Below are 22,174 nucleotides of genomic sequence, written 5' to 3' on the forward strand. Positions count from 1 at the left end.
ACTTTTATATATTTTTTTGTTTATATCTTATGTTGATATCAGCAGTTTGTTGGACTGTTTGAATGGCGGTGTAGTTGCTGTGTGGTACTGTGGTTGTATCATATGTTGTGGTTGACTATTATTACTAAGTGATGGCCCATACCTCTCTAACCTCTCACCTCTCTGGTTAGGGAGTGGGCCGTGTTTTACTCAGTCGTGGTTTTCTGACAGCTAGCTCATCAGGGAGGGCATGAGGAGGGGTCTGGGCCGGGGCAAGGATACTTTTTGGGAGGGGTGGAAGTGTTTTTCCTTGTGTTGTGGTTTAAGGGAGTGAGGAGGGGGGCTTGCATATGGGGCAGAGAGGTGCTGATATGAGGAGCGGACAATGCATGAAAGCCCCCAGCATGGGGCCTGTGTCCCATTGTCCCATGGTACCCTCCTGTCACTTTCATTTGACACCCCCCAGTCCGGAGTCAGGCCAGCTTTGATATGGGGATGGGGTGCAAGGGTTGATGGGGAGCAGGGGGGGTTTTAAAAGAAAGAGGTAGAGGAGAAAGATAGTCTGTGAGGTGTGAAATAAGATTGCTTTTTATCCGACAGCGCGGCGTTAAAGAAAAGGAAGCTGTCCAGAGCTGGATAAAGCGGGGGAAGTGCACCCCTGATTTCCAGTTGAAGCGCTGTGACACCTGGTTAAAATGATAACAACAGCCTCAATAATCATAATGAGAGTAATGAGAGCTCCGACACACAGCCAGCTCCACACCACAGAGGAGCACCAGTGACTAGCACAGCTCAACCCCCGCTCCTGGTACTCTAAGACTGGGGAGAGGGAGAGGCACAGCTCAACCCCCGCTCCTTGTACTCTAAGACTGGGGAGAGGAGAGGCACAGCTCAACCCCCGCTCCTGGTACTCTAATACTGGGGAGAGGAGAACGGGACAGACAGGGCAGGCAGAGGAGTCTGCCGCTGAGCATGAAAGGGAGACAGACAGACATACAAAAAATGAGCAGGGATTCACTTGTGTGTGAGGAGCACTGGAGCCATTTGCAGCAGGTAGGTTTGGATTATGTGTTAATAGAATGGCTGTTAGTTTAGCATGTTCAGCTACAACAGAGGAGGAGTTTGACTGGCTGATTTCTATGTACACTGTCTATATATATATATATATATATATATATATATATATATATATATATATATATATATAAATATATCATTATTTCAGACTCATAAGGAGTACTGGAAAGTGCAGTGGTTACCATCCATTATTTATTAGTCCGTTTGTGCCTGTCAGTGGGATTAGTATTAGTGTAATCACTGTTCTTCTGGGGGAAGGAAGGCTGTTCGGCCTCATCTGAAGGTTATCGCACTGTCTTCCCCGTCTCATCTTCACCGGCCGCTTCCTGCAGAGCATCTGCTTTGTACATCTCCACCAATTTTTTTCTCCTTTTTCCTTCCCTGTGTCTCTGTTGCTCTCTCTCTCGCTCTCTCCTCATCCACCCACCCCCCATTAATGTGTGCGAGTACCTCGCTCTCTCCCGGCTTGTATAGGGTGACACCTATGGGTCTGCTTAAGCCCCTGCACTTACAGGCAGACAGAGGGAGAGCGAGGGAAGGAGAGCAGCAGCCGCTTGTGGTTGTGCGTGTGCGCGCACAAATGTATGTGGGAGCGTGTGTTTGTGCCAGGGGGAAATAGATGCTTCAGTTTGTCTTTTTCATCTCCATGTCACACCATTTCACCTGGCTGCTGTGTCTGTGATGCCTTCTGCAGACAGAGAGCTGGTAGGATGGAGAGACTGTGGACTGTCTCCGTTGACATGCAGTGGAGGGCTGATATTTTTATGGGTGTAATCTGTGTGTCTGCAGCGGAAGTTTATTCAGCTTGCCTGATTAGATTAACGGAACAGTTTAATATCGCTGTATGAGGAGGGTTAATGAAGACAATTCAATAGACGACAACCTCCAGGCTATTGTCCTTTACATTTGAACGATTGAGGTTAGAAATAGCCTATTGCCATAGCTCTGAGTGTTTCTCCCCGTCTATTTCCAGTCCTAATCTATGAGTCCGTTTTAGTGGCTCTTCCATTTGCATCCTACTCTTAGGCCACTTGTGACCTTTCATTAATTGTGGCTGGATCCGGCTTTAATCATTGTGTAATACCGTTGGAGATGAGATGAGGAATAGACACAGTCATTTGCCACTTAAAGATGTACTGCCGCTCGTGGATTTAAATGTCTGCATTTCTACATTCATCATGGGGGGTTACTGTGCGGTGTGTGGTGGAAGTGTCATACATCTTGATTAAAAACCAAAATGAAGAAGTGTGAGCGAGAGGGGGCAGGCAGGCAGCAGAGGCTGGGGGGAGCTCTCTCTGCTATGTCCCACAAGAGATCCGTCTGGAGAATGCTGAGGTGACAGCTGTTGTATTCAGTTACGTTGAATAGAGTTAAAATCTGGACTGTGGATCACTGCACTGTTTCTGAAAAAGCATGTTGAAGTGTGGAGGTGTGGAATTAGACACACTGTAAGAGTAGGACAGCTCAGAATGACATGCAGACCATTTTAAAGGTGTACAATTTACCTGGGGATTATTTTGTAATCTGAGCACTTGTGCGGGTGTATGGTATTCTAATTCTCCGGGAGTTGTGTGGATTTGTGCAGGCTGGAGTTAGATGGGATTTTGGGGCTAGGCTGCGGCTCTCCTCTGGTTTACCGGGCAACGGTTTAGGACCGCTTCGCCAGCACAGGATGGGCTACACTGGACGGAACTTGCAGGTTGCCTTGGAAACGTAACAGAAACATGGTCAATAATAAAATAATGAAAAAATGTATTTATGCAAGTGGGATCTGGGGATCACTTAAATGTGCTTTTTACTGGGAGCCAGTTATCCCTGTTAAATACCTTCATTTATACACAGGATCCCCATCTGCTGCTAGCAATAATGTCTAACAACATAATCTATACACCAATCATTCTGTTGTGAGGAGAGGGTCTTCTTACTTTGGGAAACAGTCAGGAACGCCTGGATATTGCTCTTGCCTCATGACACAGAGGTGTTTTCTGTTGAGTTAAAGCTTTGTCAATGACAATCTCCTCAATGCTGTAGTTAGTATCATAACTGGAATAATTATAGTTATTGCAATTATGATGCATGCTTGTATGGTATCTTCAGTTTACAGTAAGAAGCACTTCTCAGGCCTCTAAATCCAACCTTTTGTTATGTTAGTGAGAAAATCACACATTTCTATTCTATTATTGAGCTATATATTATTGCTTTCTTTAGTGAGTGTGTTTGTCTTGGTGCATCAGTGATTAGGATAGCAGAACTCCAATAGCACATTATCATCGCAATTTCAGCCTGATCTAAATGTGTAATCACTTTACACACGCTATCATGTGTCTCTCGTTGTATAGCTTTCATTTCTCTTTGATTTACCTGTGAATATGGAAGCACAGGAAATATCTATTTACCATGAGAACTGAAGGAGATTGAAATGTTTGAAGTACTTCACGGATTGCCAGTCATGAATGAATAGAGATAATACCATACGGTGCTGGTAGTGAAATGTACATCTTTGATTTGAATCAAAATGTTCTACCAAGAAACCATTTTTAGAGGCTATTTGTGCTAGTGAATTTTGATGGGGCTTTGGGTTTGTGTTTCGGTCCAGGTTACATAGTTGGTAACTACAGTATAGGGGTGTAAGTGCTGTAGTAGATCATATGAGGCCATAAAAGTCATGTACGTAGTGGCTTGTCTAGTGGTGAGCTCAGATCAGATGTGTGTTGACTGCAGGGCTGAATATGTGAACAGGATATTTCAGTGGCTGTTGTTGTAGCATTGTCAATATATCAATAGACTGTAGAGTAGAGACCTGAGAGTGGAAGCATTTTCAAAAGAACATTTAAGTACATTTGCCGAGAATTAGCTGACTTGTGTAGTAACTGATAGGCCTTATTGACTGCGGCCCAGTTTACTGTTGTCAAATCAATGCTGTTGCGTGCTAGTCACACTACTTTTAAACAAACTTAACAGGCCGAGGGGCTGCTCGGGGGGCACTGGAGAGAAATAAAGAAGATTGATGCCCTTTTTATTATCAGTTTTCTGCCATATTTCCCTCTCTGCTTTACTTACAGATGGCATTATCAGATATCCATTGTTTGGAGTTCAATGCTTTTAAATGGGCTGATATATTGAGCTGAGGCTTTTAAGGTCATTACAGGGGATTTCTGTATTTGACTTGGTAGAAAAATCTAATGAATTGCCGGTCTGAAAGTTTTAAATATTTATGATTTTTTTATTTCGCAGTAGCGAGGAAGTAGAGGTGAAATGAGCCCTGTATTGGTAAGTAGCCTAGCAGACTGCAGCTGGGGACAGTAATGCATGTGGAGAGAGAGAAAGTGAGTGAGAAGAAGAGAAAGAGAAAGAGGGAGCGAGAGAAAGAGAGAGAGAGAGAGAGAGAGAGAGAACGAGAGAGAGGTCTTTCTCTAGAAACACACTCCTCACACAATTATTTTTCCTGTCTGCATACTTCAAACCGCTTTGGAAAACGTGTGTATGTCTCTACCACATGTGTGCGGTTTTCTGCAGTTTTATGTCCATATTAAAGAGAGGAAGCCATAAAGATATTTGTGTCATGGTCTTGAATAAATTAAGAATTATAACTTTGGGACTGGTATAAAAAATGATGATGGTTATTATTATTATTATTATTATTATATTTTCGAATGAACTGTAATTATTTTCTAAATGTGTTCATAGTAGTGTGGATATAGCAGAGAAAATAGATGAGAAAATATAATACATTTCCTCTATCTCTGTTTTGATGAACGAAAAGGATTTCTCTAATTTTATTGTTTTAATGAAAATAAATGGCAAAATGCACTCATGGTGATCAAGCAGCACAGGACAGAAAGCAGATCCCTCCCTCTTTGTCTGGTAACCTTTTAACTGTGTCAGCGAATGTAATTGTTGTAAGCTCCTATAGAAAAAAAACGCTGCTGTCCCTTTAAGTGCTTCCACCAATTCTGATGGCGTGTTGATTTACATATCCCATCCTCTCCTCCCCCTTCAGGAGAGCTGAGCGAGGATGTGGAGGCTGCCAGTGAGACCACCACAGAGCAGGAGGACCAAACCAAAGACAGAGAAGGTGGGGGGGAGAAGGAGCTCACCAAAGGGACAGGTAAGGCCTATATTTACACTACACACATTTAGGCAACACTGCCCTCAGGGATCATGTGCTATTGCACCTGATTTGTTCTCAACAGAAGGCCTTTTGTATCAAATAATTATAGAGATTCTACACAAATGTCAGAGTCCCTTTAATATTGCTCTGTTACAAATCCACAAATCAGTTTGTAGTGATTTTTTTTAAAAGGAGGCCTTTCTGTTTCTTACTGTAGGAGGGAGACAGGTCTCCTCACATCAAATCCTATCTGATGAATTAGGCCAAATTGTCAATTGAGCTAATCTGGTCAGGTGACTCATGTTTTGTCAGTTGTCAGTGGATTTTATGGAGAGGGGCCTGGGCGCATAATTCAAGTTCAGCCACGTGTGTGTGCCCATATGACGGGCTTGCCTGCCCGCCTGCACTGCACTGATTGTGTGTGACAGAAACACACACCTGTGTTAAATGTTATCAGATAGGGATATTTCTCTCCATGGGCTTTCTGATGCCAGGTGCAGGTGTTGAGTTCCATGGAGAGGTGGGGCTTGAGCTGAGGCGAGACATTAGTGTTCGGGCCTATTCTAAACTGACACCTACTTTTACCTGCAGATTAAAGGCCTGTGTTTTGGTGAGAGTCCATGATTGTTTGTTGTTGTAGGTTTTAGGGTGAATCCTATCAACTTTTAATGTGATTGGTTTACATCAGTGTGCATTAGAAATGGTTTAGCTGATTTCTTTTTAAGGTCAGCAGGTCCAGGCTGAACGTGTGTGGGTGTATGAGGAGGAGGTTCACAGACAGGAAGTGTTTGTGACTGCCCCCCACTGCTTGGCCTACCTGGCCATATGTTCACGTCAGAGCATAGCTAGGGTTTGTGTCAAGCCATGTTGGGTGTTTGGCCTGGATATCCAATCACAGCACTCCTAGACCAGGAATATTCTAAACTTCCTTGGTAGAATTAGTTAGAAGTTATAGTAATAATAGTTAGGTAACAATCTAGTAATAGTTACAGTAATAGTCATTAGTAATAGCAGTAAACTATATAGGGCTCTATTTTCGACTGCCGTTGTTTTTTGTTTTTCAGCCCTAACACCAGGTTCGGCAATTTACCTTTCTTATATCAGTTCGCTTGGGCTCAGATGGGCAGGGTGGAAATATTTGAGGCGTGTCCTTAAAAACATGATCCAAAGTTGTAATTTCAGCGCCGGTAGGGATATTTAAGACCAACCAAAAGATGGTAACGCAGTTGCTTATGGCATGAACTTTGACAGTGGAAACCCAGCCAATCCAGCCGGGACGCACACTGCCCGTAAGCACATGGAACAAGAGTAGCCTCATGGGCTTTTGGGGCCTTTAGAAACATAAAAAACAGTCCGTTTTTTCCAATTTCATTTTATTTGGTTAAAAACAAGCATAGCTTTACCCTCCTCTCAATTAGGCTTTTTTTGTCCTGCCCTATGCAATTGCGAAGTAGTCAAGACTGCAGATAAAGGGTTTGTCTCCTTCCTGAGACGGCTTAGAAATAAATCTTAATCCACCAAATCTTTACTGAAATATAAAGTTTGAGAGGAGTAAAACAGTGAGCTGACATTCACTTTTTATCTCTGCATTGTAGGCAGGCCCACATTATTTTAGCCATGCAGGTCCTGTTTTGGATGTGCATAAAACCCTCCATTTTCTGTGTTGTTTTAATATTATATGCCCGCGGGGAGAAATGATGGTGCCTGTAAGTGTGACATAGCCTATTTAAAACAAGTTTGTTGTTTTGTTTAGCATTTGATTAGAATTGTTTGTTTAATGAATGTAATCTTGCTTATTGACAATGTTTGGCATGTTCCTGCTCAGCCATAATGTAATGTACAGTAGGCTGAGCTCCTATATCAGTGTGAATGCTATTGAAGACATGCAATTACTTAAAACAATGTGGACTGCAAATGGGTTCAAGTTAACGTATTTAGCAAAGTTAGGTCTACATTTTGTTATTTCGTTTCTGTAAGCCATTTAATAAACTATAATGGACTAGCATTGGAATTGGAGTTGATTCCAAGGCAATACATAAAAGGCTGTAAATACAAAACTTGAAGCAACCACATATTTCACCAGGGAGCACGTTCTGATTGGCCTGATTGGTTCTGAATGTTTATTCATCAAAACCCAGCCCTTTCGCACCAACGCCAGCAAGTAAGCCTATAATTGTGATAGTGAAAATAGCAAAAATTGTTCTGATACACCCCTGAACCTATAGCGCTACCGCCTGTGCTTAGGTTTACCATTGTGTTAGGTTTGTTAATAAAAGAGAGCCCATAGAGCGTTGAGGCCTGAGGTGCTTTCCCATTGGTTCTTGGTGGGGTGTGGGGAGCGTTGACACACCTTTTTGAGACAGATACTGTGTAAATATCCATCCAAACACTGTTGGCGCACATATTTCACCAGGGAGCACCAGCATGGTTCTCTGGACAATGTTCAGGGTTGAATCCTGCTTGTCAGCACTGGGTTAATGGAAGGTCCTTTTTATACTTTGAGTTTGTACTGTTATGAAGTAGAAAAGGGAATAAGTATTATCAGTAATTAGTTTTGATCTAGCTATTTGTTTCATGTTGTCAGACAAGGATGGAAGCGAGTAGGGGGATTTCTTGTAATCTCCTCCCATCCAATAGACAGAGTTGTGGTAATGAAAGCCAACATCACAGACTAGCAGGCAGAGTGAGAGATGGCATTTTAACTAGACCAGCTCCATCCCTGGATCTGGGGGATGGTTAGAGTTCTGATGTCTTCATTTACATTGGTGAGGTTAAAAGCTGGAAAACAATCCAGACCTTTTGCATACCTACATTTTTTTAAAGAAAGTTCTGCAAAAAAGTTAATCACACCACCTGAAGCCCCATCGTTGTAAAAAGGTCTTTGATATTCTAACTTTTGTTTTAAATGAGTTGTTTGTGCTCTTTGAAAGGGTGACGCTCCTCTTTGATGGGAGAAGTAATGATATGCATGCCTGCCTGAAAAATGGCTAAAAGTACATTTTAACACATCAAAATATAGCACTTTAAAAAGCGTTAAAATGAGCCAAGCGATTAATAATTCACTCATACCTGTGGTGCTCAGGAAGAGTCCTCGCATTAGCAGTCCTGTTTTTTGAAAGGCATGCCATTTGATACAAGCATATTCAATTCCTTTCCTCCCCTCTGTCAGTCACTAATCACCAAATAAGTGTGTTTCTGTGTTTTCACAAAGGAAAGATGGGCTTGCATATGAAAAATGTACAGCTTCCCAGCAGCTTATTAGAACCGCTTAGTTAAAAATAGCGTGTGCATTAGGAAACCAGGTCTGGGTTTCTGTTTGATGTCAGTGAAAAGGTGGGTGGGTGGATAAGGTGGAGGAATGGAGGGATGAAGGGATGGGGGGACGGGTGTGTTGTCAGCTGGGAAAGGAGACGGGAGCGCTAGTTTAATGGAAGGTCGCTTTTTCTCCTCTATGTTTGTATGATTGATGGACACAGCGTCTATACAGAGACTCTCTATAACCCTGTACGAACAACAGCGCAGAGGAACACAGAATGCATTTGGTAAACAGAGACATGCTTGTTGTGGCTGATGATTGTCTCAGGATGTCTGAGAAGGCAGACAACACACTGATGCTGTTTGTTGGACTAGGCTGTGAGGGACTGAGCTAACCTGTTATTTAAAGGACTGTCTGAAAAGTGCTCTGTCTCCCGCTGTCTGATGGTGTGCCGCTCTCCTAAGGTCCGTCATTAGAACTATTGAAGTGTTTCGTCTCATCCTTGTCATGCAACCATTGGAACTTGGTGTGGAGACGTTGTTCCCTTTACAAATGACAGTCACTATCAGGCAGGCGGCATTAGCAGAGGCAGAAGAAAGGAGTCTTCCTTTTTAAAGCTACTGTCAGTCTTATTTTCCCTTTTTAGTGCCACAGCGCTTCATTAAAGCCATTTAGAAATGCATGTGTATTCTGCATGTCTACTCCTGCTGAAAGATTTCTGCAATATGCCGCTCACACAGGTGAACACACACACCAGACTTTGTAATTATTTTCCATGAGAGAGGGATGACATACAACCACAAGTTTAGTTTGTATATTGAATTCATTACTTATTTAAACAATAAAGTGAATGTTGGCAGAAGCTGCGATTTAGCCAACTTCCCCAATAAGCTATCCAGGGGTCGTTTCTAATGTGGCCAATGAAATATTTATAAATGGCCAGCCTCGAGCCTTGCTCCCCTTCTACTCACGCCTTGTTCACCTAGCTGAGGCAGCATTAGTGAAATGGAGGGGTTCGGCTCCGGAAGGCAAGGGGAGCTGTACCTAGATTAGAGCAGGACAGTATTAATGCAGGGGTTGAATACACAGGGATGGAGGTAGGAGAAAGGTAGAGGAGGAGGGGAGAGGACAGGGGAGGGGGCAGAAAGAGGAAAGAGGGATTGTTAATACACTTAAGGGCTAGGAGGAATGGCCACAATATGATTTGACATGCTTAACATAAATGTATGGGAAGGGTTTGTATTGAGGTGGTCTATATGGAGAAATGGGAGGGAAGGGTGCAGTGTGTGTGTGTGGGGAGGGAGGGAGGGAGGGGGGGTTGCAATCTTTTGCAATTGAGGTTTATGAATAATTCCTCTCATACCCCCTTCCTGACTTTCAAATTATGGGAGCTGGAGCGAGGGAGGGGAAAATGATATTACAGCGCGGGGTCATCCGCATTCTGACACCGGCAGAGCACCCAACCAAATTGGTCCCATCTCTTTTCCCTTAAATATTTACTTTTACCTATGAATCTCTGTGATTTGATGAGTGTGGAGGAGCCCGGTGCTGTGAGTGTGTGTATGGTTGTGAGTGTGTGTGCTTGCATGCTTGTTTATGTATGTGTGTATGCATGTGTGGGTTTGTTTGTATGTGTAGATTTGTGTGTGTCTGTGTGTGTGAGTGAAGGGAAATTAGACGATGGATGCCTCTCTGTCAGTGCAGTGAACATTAGCAGCCCCTGGATGCAGAGGAGTGATACTGCAGGCTGAACATATAATGGTCTGTGCTCTCTAGTCTTGGGAGTGGTGTGTGGCTCACACTGGAACGTACACATATGGGGATGTGGTAGTTTTCACCTCTAGGTTTAGTAATAGTCTCATGAGTTGTCAGAAATGCTGTGCTGGCCAGTAGGGTAAGGTTAGCAATGGACAGTGCTCATTATTTTTTATATCTCATATTTTCATATTTTTAACAGTTCAGCCTAAGGAATGTATTATACCAATGGTCTCCCTTGAATTCTAATAATGTGCAACTGTTATCCCATGAAGTCAGAGGAGAACAGATTTTTTTTTTTTTACATATTCATATCATGTCCTTTGAGTGCTTGTCATCCCTCGAATTATAATTCCTTTTGTCTTTGAAGATTATAGACGATAAATTGTCCTTGTTTGTGAGCCAACTCCCTGAAAGATCAGTGTTTGAGTTTTATTGCTGTAGTGTTATGGGCCAGCCATGTTGCTGCTGCTACTGCCGCTGTGCCGGCCGGGTGGGCGGGAAGGAGTGTCCTTTAAAGGTGAACGCCATGTCAGCCGGCTGCTCAGTGGCCTGAAGATTAATAACGCGGACACTAATTACTATCTCCTTTTAATTTCTTCATTTTAAATGTGTCTTTGTTGCAGTCATGCCTGTAGGCCTATATAAACCCCTCTCTTCTTTTCCCATGCAGTGTGGAGCTGGTTTTTCATTTAATAAAAGTCAGGGTTATCCACCAAGGATACTGAGGAATGATGAGCCTCGATATAGAGTCGCTTTGGCGTGAGGCTTTGGTTGTAATTTTCTTTATTTGGAATTAATTGATGCAGAGTAATTACCTGAGAAATATGAGGTGAAGTGGAATATAGCCCTTTGTCGCTCAGGGCTCTAACATGGCCTGTAGATTAAAAAAGATGGCAGAAAGGGGAGGGGAAAAGAGAGATAATATTCAGTTATTGTTAGCATATGCATTAAAAGTGAATGACTTGTAGCACTGGGGAGTTGAACCTGCTTCTCCATATTAATGGTTCAATTGCTGAGGGACTAGAGGCGAGTGAAGAGCAGAGGGACATGGGGAGAGAGAGCTTCAGTAATTTGGCCCTGTGAAGTGTGGAGTGTGTGGAGGGTTAGTGGGGAGGGGGTGAGGAGGAGACTGAATGGAGGGAGTTCCAGTACAGTAGATGGCTGTGAGTCTGTCCCTGAATGATCAGGCCATTGTGGGAAGGGATTGTGAGAGGGGTGGTTGTGGGTAGGAAGCGGCTGGGCGTGCACCCAGGGCAGAGTGGTGGGTATCAGGCAGTAGGGCCATATGGCCTGGCTCCATCGGAGCCTAAACTGTGGCTTATGTTTTTACGACCGGAGGCTTCTGGGTTCCGAGGCAGGGCTGGGTCTGCAGACAGGATAGGGTCAGTCGGTAGGAGGGGAGGAGACTGAGGAGCTAGTGACCACATGCATCCTTTTCCCTGGCCTCCTGAGGGACAGTGTCCATACTGAAGGTCAGGCTTCTTCAGCCAGTGGTGAGAGAAGAGGGCACCACCAGGCCTACCATCCCAGACCCAGACACCCGCAACAGGAAATCATTCTCTCCCCCTTTCTTCTTCCCCTCTTCTCCTTTCCTCTCCTCTCCATCCTGTTAGCTCCAACTCGTGGAATATCCCTTCCCAAGGACGTAGAGGCAGATCAATGACACAATGGCAGCTGTGATTGCATTCCTATAAGATTTCAATGGCAGAAGACCTGTTGTGTTAATTCAGCCTGGCTTGTGTCGGTCACTCACTCCAGCTGCCATCTTTCCCCCCCCCTTGAAAGCACAACAAGGCTGTGATTTCTACGGACACCAGGCTGTGTGCTGACAGCCCCCTCGCTGCAGCCTGAGTAATGCAGCCCAGCCCAGGGAGGTGAGACAAGGTGCCAAAGTCCAATTCACTTACGGGACTCGACAGCACAAAAGCCCCTGGTTTACGGAAAAGGCCCATGAATTAATAATCACCTAATTGACTCTTAAGGGTTCTTTCCCTCCTGCTATACCTTTTGTGCTCTCAGATGAAAGTCCACTCTGTGTATCTGTCAGAGTTGTTTTGGGCTGGATGTGAGGCGGGTGTGTAATGTGCAGAGAGGAGAGGTCAGGGTCACACACAGGGTCCTCCCAGTCAGAGAGGTCACTGGGGAGGCCCCACAGTGATCCACATGTATGGATGAAGCCATGAAGATGAGCCCAGTCCCTCTGATGACAAACTGATTCACACCTTATCACAAGTGAGCTACACAGACAGTTCCAGGACAAGGTCACACAGGGACTCCATATATGAAAGCACAGCTCAGAATGTCCTCCGATGCTAATTTGACAAGGAGAGACAGCGAGATTTGAATATTAAGGAACTTGATATCCTTGATTGCCATTTTATGAGGCATATTTAACTTCAAATTGCCTCCCAAGGGCAGGCCAAAAGAAGTGAGACTTTAGAGAGCAATAGAGTTCACCTTTCTGTACGCTTTCCCTCCAACTGAACCCAATGTCTTTATTTTGCCTTTCATAGCCAGAATGTGGCTGTGTGCTGAGCCCAGTGCACATGAATTACAGTGTGGGTCCTGGAGGAGGCAGAGGCCCTTCCATCAGGAGCCAATGTTCTGCTTCTAGCCCCTGTTAATGGATCTGGTCGGCCCCGATGCTCGGCCATGTTCTGATACCAGCCCAACCATGCCACGCTCAGACCTCACACGCTGCTAAAATCCCCTCACTCTCTGTTTTTATCAGCCTCCTTTTCGTTCCGGTATGTTCACAGGCTCGCTCTGTGTTGGTCTCTCTTTTTTTCCTCTTCACTTGACAACGAAAACAGGATACGGTAGCTGGACTTTAGTCACAGGGCTGGTGTTAGGAGTGGGATTTTGGATTCTTAGGAGAGAGCGATTGATCAGATTTATGAACTCCTAACAGGCCGTGACGAGGTAAGGCTGTACCCTGAACAAGCCTTCCCACCCCGCTCTCTGACGCTCTCTCTCACACACACACGCGCACGCACGCACTCACACACACACACACACACACACACACACACACACACACACACACACACACACACACACACACACACACACACACACACACACACACACACACACACACACACACACACACACACACACACACACACACACACACACACACACGCACACGCAGACACACACACTCAAACACACTGTACATGTACACCCACATACATTATACACTGGTAGATCCAGGCAGCTGGTGGTTGTTGTTTGAGGGCTTCTTGTGTATTGTTCAATATAGGTATTAAGTGTGTTGGCCTCGGGACTCCATAGCCCATGCATTATGTTGTCCATTACTCTGGCCTGATTGATCATATCAGCCTCATTGAAGACTGTTGTCCAGTAACGCTGCCTCTGTCAGAGCAGAGCAGGCTTCAGCTGCTTGCACTTCTCCAGCTGTTTGCCCTGTGCTAAAGGCCTGGCCACATATGGGCATTTATGGGCCTGATTTCCACCCTGATAGTGAGCCGTTAGAGTCTGATTTCTGAGACAACTAACCGCTTAGCAAGGCAGCAAGGATCTGATCTGGTAGGAGGGCTTACCTCATAGTCTTTTAACACGAGGGGGGAACTACCACCAGAGAGTGAGTGGGCCAGGAAAAAGACATAGGGAGAGAGGAGGAGTGAGGACAGGGGCAGTGAGTGAAGAGGCAGTGAAGTGTAGTGAAGTGGAGGAGGAAGTGGTGAGGACAGTTCATGACTGAGAGGTTAATGTCAGGGAATGGGGAGGTGCCTTTGTTTAACATTTCCTTTGTTTATTGGTTGATGTGTTTAATGGGATTGTGTCTGACTGGACCAAATAGGGCCTCCCTGGCCGATCCCAGTGTCTCTGGGAGATCTAGCAGGCTGCTCTGAGAAAAGCCAAGGCAGGGCCCCCACTGGGTAATCAGCTCAGCTGCCCCCGGCCTGATTGGAGCTGACATTTTAATGTCTGGAGCAGGAGCGTGGTCAGCCCTGCTTAACCTGACCCCCCCTCGCCCCCTTTCCCAATGCCCCCTGTTCTCAATTTGCCCTTCCAGGACTGTACAAATCAGGCCAAATTTAACTCTTTATGGCCTTGTTAAGGGCCGGCAAGACACCTCCTTATGTTTCACAGTGAATTCTTTCCGCTGGCGGCGGGGCACTGTGGTGCTCTGGCTCCCCCACACCGGCTCCGTGTGGATTTAGCTCCTTTACGAGCGCCGGCTTAGCTGAGTATTTTTACTCAGCTGTGATTCTTTTCTGTTTGCCGCTCCCATTTTGTTTGGCTTTATTTCTCTCTCTCTCTGTCTACCCCCCTCCCTCTCTTTCTCTCCCTCCCTCTCTTTCTCTCCCTCCCTCTCTTTTGGCTTTCTAACAGGGAGTGCTCTCCTCTCTGGTTAGCTGAGCAGAAGCTTCTTGTTGTGGGGCCTGGCTCAGTGGAGACAGAGAGAGACAGGGAGCGGGATGGAGGGAGAAGCTGGCTGCATTGTTAATGCTGCTGCAGGTTGCATTAGAAGGATTAGCTGTGTGATACGTTCAGCCGGCTAGTAGAGCAGAGCACACTGGAGCCGGCAGTGACAGTACAGAGGGGGTATTCCTGCCTGAGATGGGCAGGTACCTGACAATTAGCCGCTCTTTACATTTCAGCCCACTGTGTGTACCAAAGCATGGCTGTCTTGTACATCCTGTGGTGCATATGGATACTAATCAGTAGGCTAATTCCCTATTGAACCCCCCAAGGGAGTTTTGGGAAAAAAGTTTTGTTTCTCCTCAAAATTCCTGCTCTTTCTAAGAGCTGAATGGCGTGTTGTGGTTGTGAAGCCTGGTGCCCGTGTTGGTTTGTGAAGGGGGGAACCCACAGTTGGGTTTTGAGGGGCTGGGGTGTGAATGAGTCTCTCTATCCACTCTCTCATTGTCACAGTCCACTTGGCCCGACCCACAAACCACTGGAGGAGGCTTAGCTGGTTACAGAAATTCCAATTAAGTCGAGAGTTGCACTGGCACTCACTTGCTGTGTAGGCACAAAGAGCAGGAGGATTTACCCAAGCGGGGTCAAGCTATAGGTCAGTGTTTCCAGCAGGATTTCAGAGGATATTGGGTCCACAACTTCTAAAGCTCTAACTGCCAAGCCAAATTGCACCTCTCCTTCCTCTGTCACTGTTCCTATTTCATTCCTGGCAGAGGAATCCAAGGACCTCACCCCTCTTTGGAAGCAATTTCAACTGAAATGTATTTTGATGAGGAGCAAGCTTATGTGGTCATTGGTCATGAGTGCTTTGAAAGTGAAAATCCAATTTCTTGCTCCCTTCTCAACCAGTTCACAGCCACCTCAGCAATATACATGGCCTTGCCTAGCATGACAGTCTGTTTTGATAATTGTGTGAATTGGAGAAATTGAAAATACAGTTGGGAATTGCTGAGGTTTACACCTCTTGATGAAAGTCTGGCAGTAGATTCACTCACTTATTGTAGGCACTCTTGCTAGCTAATTGGATGTACTGTATCAATGGGGACCATTCTATCATTGTAGACAATAACAATCTGCGCTAATGTTATGCAACTATTTATAGTTGGTGTTATTTCTATCATAGCTGTGTAAATGGGACCATAGAAAAAAGGTGTGAATGAATACACAACTCTCTGTTAGTCAGAGCTGGGTACCTGTATAAGAGCAGCTGTAAAGGAGTACCTGGGAGAAACTAAGTAAAGAAAACGGTCACATTTGAAGTTGAACTGAGGACTGATCTCTTTACCTTAATGCTGGAGTGCGAGGAGATGTTTGCCTCGTCTCAAGTTTGGCAAATCCCTCATCTCCAGCGCCACTTCAAACTGCAAATCGGAGGTAGAGAGAAACCTAAAGCTGCACAATGTGGCAAACTAATGTTTTGATTAGCCATCTGTGGCGCTGTCTGATGTCCTAACGATCCAACATGGGGAGAGACAGGCCGTCAAAGTACCTTGGCTGTGTGTTGCTGCATTGGCATGTGAGGAGAAGTATACAGACTGGTGGTTTGGATGGGGAGCTGTGGGTTGGCTGATCAACTGCTTCCCTGCCCAAGTCCCATTAAACGCGGTTATATCACATTGAAGAAAGACATTTCAAAGCCCTTTATCCACACTTATTGATTGACTTGTTCTCTGGCTGCCAAGTCTTCACCTTGCTTTGATGAGTCTGCTTCTCTTCTTTGCCCCTGTGTGTGTGTGTGTTTGTGTGTGTGTGTGTGTGTTTGTGTGTGTGTGTGTGTGTGTGTTTGTGTGTGTGTGTGTGTGTGTGTTTGTGTGTGTGTGTGTGTGTGTGTGTGCGCGCGTGTGTGTGCGTGCGTGCGTGCAGCAGGATCCAGCCAGTCAGAGAGGGACCAGACAGACTCCCCGAACCCCTCTAAGAGGCCCTCCTCACGGTCAGGGGCCACAGGGAGCCCCCTCTCCTCCAAGCGTCCCAGGACGGCTGAGAAGAGTGTTGCTGCGGAGCAGGTAACAGCCCACTCCTTCTGCTCTATCTTTAACACACAGCCTGCTGCCACTTCCAGAAGTTGGTTTCTTAAATTATAGAGGATGGTCATATTAAGACTCACTGTTCTAACTATTTGAACTTGCCAATCAACTCAAGGTTATCCCATCCCCAATTACCATGCCCTCATTATAGGCAGTAAAACTTACACATTAATTGAGAAAAGGAATGTAAAGATGTAGCTACTTCTAAGCATTTTTCTTAAAGACATTTGAATAAAGACGGGCCTTTTTGCATTATGCATGATTTTTTGGAAATCTCCTTAAAATTAGTTTTGCTTTCCTGCTGCAGTTGCATTGCTAATTGTGCAAAAGGTGGAAAATCAATATAGTATTTGACAGATGAGAGAGCTTTGAAGTGTGTGCCAGGACTGCTGCTCTCCATATTGCCCACTGGTCCATGATCAGAGGGACCTGCCTGGTAGAGACACAGGGGGCAACACTCCTCTATTCATCCTCCCATTCCAACTCCTCTCTCTCACAAAGCAGACCTACAGCTCTCCATCTCACCTCATTAGCCTCCCTGTGCTCCTCTCTCCCCCCTCTCCTCCTCTCTCCCCCCTTTCCTCCTCTCCTCCAGATGTACCAATGTCCCTACTGCAAGTTCAGCAACACGGACCTGAACCGCCTGAGAATGCACGTGATGACGCAGCACTCTGTCCAGCCCATGTTCCGCTGCCCGCTCTGCCAGGACATGCTGAACAACAAGATCCATCTGCAGTTCCACCTCACACACCTCCACAGCGTGGCGCCCGACTGCGTGGAAAAGCTCATCGCCACGGTACTTGTGTGTGTTTGTGTGTGTGTGTGTGTGTCTGTGTGGACTGTGGATACAGTATGTGTATACATTCATCCTTAGGTACTGTATTCTTCAGAAATATCTAACCATGGCCCCTGCAATGCTGTTACATACCAACAGTCAGCTCAATTGTAACAGGGAATGCACATTCCCTCAAGCTAAACGAAACCATCCTAAAATATCAATGCCAAGCCTCCTGCACACATCCATCTCTGTAAAATAGGGTGAACACAACTGTTGTTGTAATAATAATGATAATAATTGATTGCATTTATATAGCGCCTTTCCACCTACAGTAGGTGCTCAAAGAGCTTTACATAGTAGGGTGGGAAATCACCTCTTCCACCCACTTGGGGGATGCACTGCAACCATTTAATACCAGAAGGCTCACCACACATCAGCTATTGTACAAATACAAATATGGTGTTTTATAAGCTAAACAGTTCAGTCCTTAATCCTCTTGCTGGGTTTTCCTTCCCTTTCTCCTGGTGCATTGTGGTCTTTCTGTTTGTGAAGATACAGGTAGGCGCCTGCCTCTGAGATGTGTACATTGATTACTGTTATCCTCCTAATCCATGGCCACTGGATTGCATGGGTACTTCATGACATCTTTTTTTCATGGGCCTTTTTAAACACACTGAATACGTTGAGAGGAAAGCACAACACAGGATGTCATGGCTCTGCCACCTAGCCTTTAATACCCAGCCCATCCTGTACAGTATACATTCTTTACCACATTTATATTTACCATTGTGTCTGTTTAGTCATTTATTTTCTCTGTGTGAAGTGATGAAGAGGCCATGGGAATACGCACAGCCTTTTTGTTGCTCTGCGTGTGTGAGCTTAGCGCATGTAGCATATGTCTGTACACAAAAGGCAATGCAGGCAGGCCGGCTGGGCCCCATCAGGTCAAGGACCAACGGAGGCCTTAGCTGTGTCTCTTCTCTGCAACCCAGAGATGACTGTTACTCACCCTGCCTGCCTGGCTGGCTGTAATGGAGCATGTCTCTCCAGTCTTCTCTCTTCCAAATTGATGACATTTGAAGCTTTATCAAAATACAAAGGAAACTGTTAATTGTGAAATGGCTCCAAGGCATCCCATTGACTCACTGCCAGTCACATATTATGGGGGTTAGGTTCAGATGCTCTAGCCATATTCTAATGTGGCGTTGTCTAATGTGCCTATGGTCAATGAGCCCTTTTTTCGGTCTCATTGTTGTCGTAGTCAGTTGAGATATTGAGGGGGAGAGAGAGACAGATAAGTCTGTTGTTTGCTAGATGAGCTGCACTCTTACCTCCCAGTCCATTTATTCTCAGGAGCACATTGATCTTCTCTCAGTGTCTGTGATCACCTTAGCGCTATTCAAAACAAAGGCTTTTATTAATAATATATTCAAGTTATTGTGACGCAGATTAATTTAAATTGAATGAATACTTTTTTCCCTTTAATGAAATGCAAGTTCATGCAATGGAAATATTATTATTCACTATTTCTTTAATCTAGCGTGCCAACCTCAAATCTCACGTGAATAATGAATGCACCAATTTCACAAAGAGACAATAGGGACTGTGTGTCTGTACAATCACCCCTAACGTTTCCTATACATATACCACTATCTAGGAACTATCTCCACCCAGAGCGATACAAAAAACGTAAAGCCTAAAGCCTTAATATACGTTCTGAAGTTAGATATAGACTCACACACATGTAATATCAGTATTTACAACATTGACTCTGTCTACCTCTGCTACATTACCCCAGCGAAATAACCCAGCTCATTTTGTTTTAATCAGCATCAAATGGAAATATGGTTTTATTTTCTCTCCTTTGATTTCCTGTAAATGACTGTGCAAATGTTGACGTTTGTTCTTGCCTGTGGAACAGAATTGCTCGCTGGACAATCATCCAGGAGAACGGTGCTCTGCCTAGCTGCCTAGCCATCTTTCTGGCCCAGCTAGAAAGCAAATGGCGAACACTTTAGTATGGAAGGCAGCAGTATTTATCTTTTATAGAGATAATAATGCACTGAGCCCCTACAAAGACTCAGGAGAGAACCATAGGTAATATAATGCACATTAAAACCAGCACCTTTTTTTAATTTTTACTGGTGGATATAGATGGAACGGTACTCTATTTTTTTCACATGTGTAGCAGACGAGCCTAATGAATTCTGAAATAGGAGACTTTTATTTCATGTCGACCATGCATAAAGATGCACACACTCTCTCAACCTTCATTTTTATCCACCATGTTCTCTCTCTCTCTCTCTCTCTCTCTCTCTCTCTCTCTCTCTCTCTCTCTCTCTCTCTCTCCTGCAGCCCCATCCTTCCATTACCCCTCCCTCTCTCTCCTCTCTCGCTCCCTCTCTTCCTCTCTCCTCCCCTCCCTCTCTCATTCTATGTCTCATTTTCTGTCTGTCTAAGATAGGGGTAATGAAAATAATTGTGCTTCATTAATTCTGAGTCTGGCTAGATGATAGCCATTTTGAACTATGTTTGCCAATTAGGCGGTCCAAATGAAAAGTGACCTTGGGATACTCTCTGCTCTTGCCTCTCGTTGTCTAATGAAGCAGTTGTCTAGAAACAGTCCACTTTGTAATGTAAATCGCTGCTTTGTTTTGTATTTGTGGTATTCTCCATGCTGGTTGCATTAATTTGCCACTCTCTGTTTGGAGGAGAGAGAGAGAGCAGGGAGGAGAAAACAGAAAGTATCTGAATATTTTCCAGTGAATTTCTGATGAGACTAATCGCACAGTGATGGACTAGAGAATGTTTACTGTTCCACTTAACCCTGGAGCCCTATGCAAACCCGCTGTTGCTTGAGGAGGACTCGGCCTTGTGTAGAACTAGAGCGGGTCTGTTTGGAGCTGTGTGCCATGCTTTGTTTACAGACACGTCCTCATTGTCACTATTTGCAGTACACACTGCCAGTTGCAGACTGACAGAGAGTTTGTTCCTTTTAGAAGCACAGGCCAGACCAAAGGTACACACAAATGTAGACAGAGTAAACAGTTTATTTTATGTTTCATATGACTAGGTGAATCCATTATGCCTTTATACATTACTCCTGATGACTTAAGGTTAAATATATGTTGATAAGATTTGACTGGTTATTTTTGAAGAATATGAATATTGTGTTAGATAGTAAAGGTCAAAACAGCTATTTGAATGATATTCTTCCTTTTCATTTTGTTTAGCCTCGTTTGATGTTATCAAACACACATCCACATGTAAGTAAAGAGGCAAAGCCAGGATGACCATTATGGGGTGATAGGAGACAAGAAGGGTGGTCCATTGCAGTAAGGAGTACCTGGAGGGGTGGGGAGAGATTGTGCGGAGTAGAGACAGGGGTGGGGAGGGACTGTAGGGAGAGACTGTGGGGAGTAGGGAAAGGGGTGGCGTGTGTTGGGGTACTGTGAATTGAAATGCAGCGTGGGGAGTGAGGCTGATTATTCTGTTTGGGGAGTTAATTGAAGGAAGGTGAAGCAGACAGTGCCTCATCTCCCGGCCTCTTCCAATCTCAATCACTGATTATTGTTAAATAGGAGCCGCTTAATGAGTGCATTTGATGAATTGTTGCATTTCTGTAAGGGGAAAGAGGGGCTATGAGGGGGAGATATGGGAGAGGAGGAGGGGTGGGGGGAGGTAATATGGAGGGAGGTGGCTGTCATTCACCCATGATTGACTTCAACCTTTTGAGAGCAAAGAAAACCTGGTCGCTTCTCTGCAGTTTTTTAATCAATATTCATTGCTCCTTGAAATGTTCTAATTAAAATGGTAGAAACAAATTAAACCATTGTATAGTGGAAAAATGCATAGCATTCCTCCTGAAACGTAATTTCTTTGCGTATTTCTTCAGAAATCTTTATTGAACCTGTTCATGTTTGGATTTATCCATAGTAGCTCTAATTTTGTATTCTTAATGCACCTGAAATAACTCTAACGTAACTGACATTAAACCACTATATTGTGACTTATGCAGGGTTGGAAGGCACAGACTATTTCCCCAAATTGATAGTGCTTATATTACCCAGAATGCCTCTTGTCTGCTCTGGTTCTTATCATTGTAATGGTATGTGCTTTTTTCATGGAATAATTATTTAATTAGGTGGCCTAATAAGCTTTTCAGTTGGCCAAGGTATGCTTTTCAGGCCATCTCACTAATTGGCTGCAGCAGAACTTTCCAGTCGCATGACAAAACACCAGCAGTGATCAAAGTGCAAATTCCAGGGATGGCAAATAAAGTCAAAAGTAATATGATTATTTGTGAGTGTGTGAGTTAGTGCATGTGAGAGAGAAACCTTGTGCAAGGGTTTCCACGATTTTTTAAGATGTCTATCAATTCCATCAGGAAAATATGTGTGCAGTTTTAAGTGGAAAGAATATATAACAACATCATCTTTTTGTGAGCTTACAGAAACTCAGTTGTATAATAGAACCAGACAGTAATTAACATGGGACGTGTCTTGTGTTTGATTTTCCAGGTGACGGCATCAGAGGTTCTGCCAGAAAGCATGTTCATACCAGTACCAGGCCCAGACAGAGAGGCACAAAGCAGCACCCCACAGGCCACGGCTAACTCCAGCTCTGAAGATATCAAGAAACAAGCCGGTCAGTATAGCACCATGTATTTTCCTATGCTTTAATTGTTCCTACTTTCATTTATATGTGAAGGATAGCGATGGCACGGTTCTCCCTTTGGA

At 44.5% G+C, this 22,174-nt stretch overlaps 1 protein-coding gene across 8 annotated transcripts in view; it reads left to right on the top strand.

Annotated features, from left to right (window-relative positions):
- The window catches only part of zfhx3b (zinc finger homeobox 3b), a 413,258-nt gene that overhangs the window by 377,402 nt on the left and 13,682 nt on the right, over positions 1-22,174 (top strand). For 6 of the 8 annotated variants that reach the window (XM_055921126.1, XM_055921127.1, XM_055921128.1 and 3 more), the window contains 4 exons: positions 5,057-5,164; positions 16,497-16,636; positions 17,253-17,453; positions 21,956-22,082. In XM_055921126.1, coding sequence (XP_055777101.1) covers positions 5,057-5,164; positions 16,497-16,636; positions 17,253-17,453; positions 21,956-22,082 — 576 coding nt within the window. The remainder of the gene's footprint in view (positions 1-5,056; positions 5,165-16,496; positions 16,637-17,252; positions 17,454-21,955; positions 22,083-22,174) is intronic. The other 2 variants (XM_055921130.1, XM_055921133.1) reach the window with 1 other exon arrangement.

This window comes from Salvelinus fontinalis, chromosome 4 (genome assembly GCF_029448725.1).
Source record: "Salvelinus fontinalis isolate EN_2023a chromosome 4, ASM2944872v1, whole genome shotgun sequence".
Classification (NCBI taxonomy): domain Eukaryota; kingdom Metazoa; phylum Chordata; class Actinopteri; order Salmoniformes; family Salmonidae; genus Salvelinus; species Salvelinus fontinalis.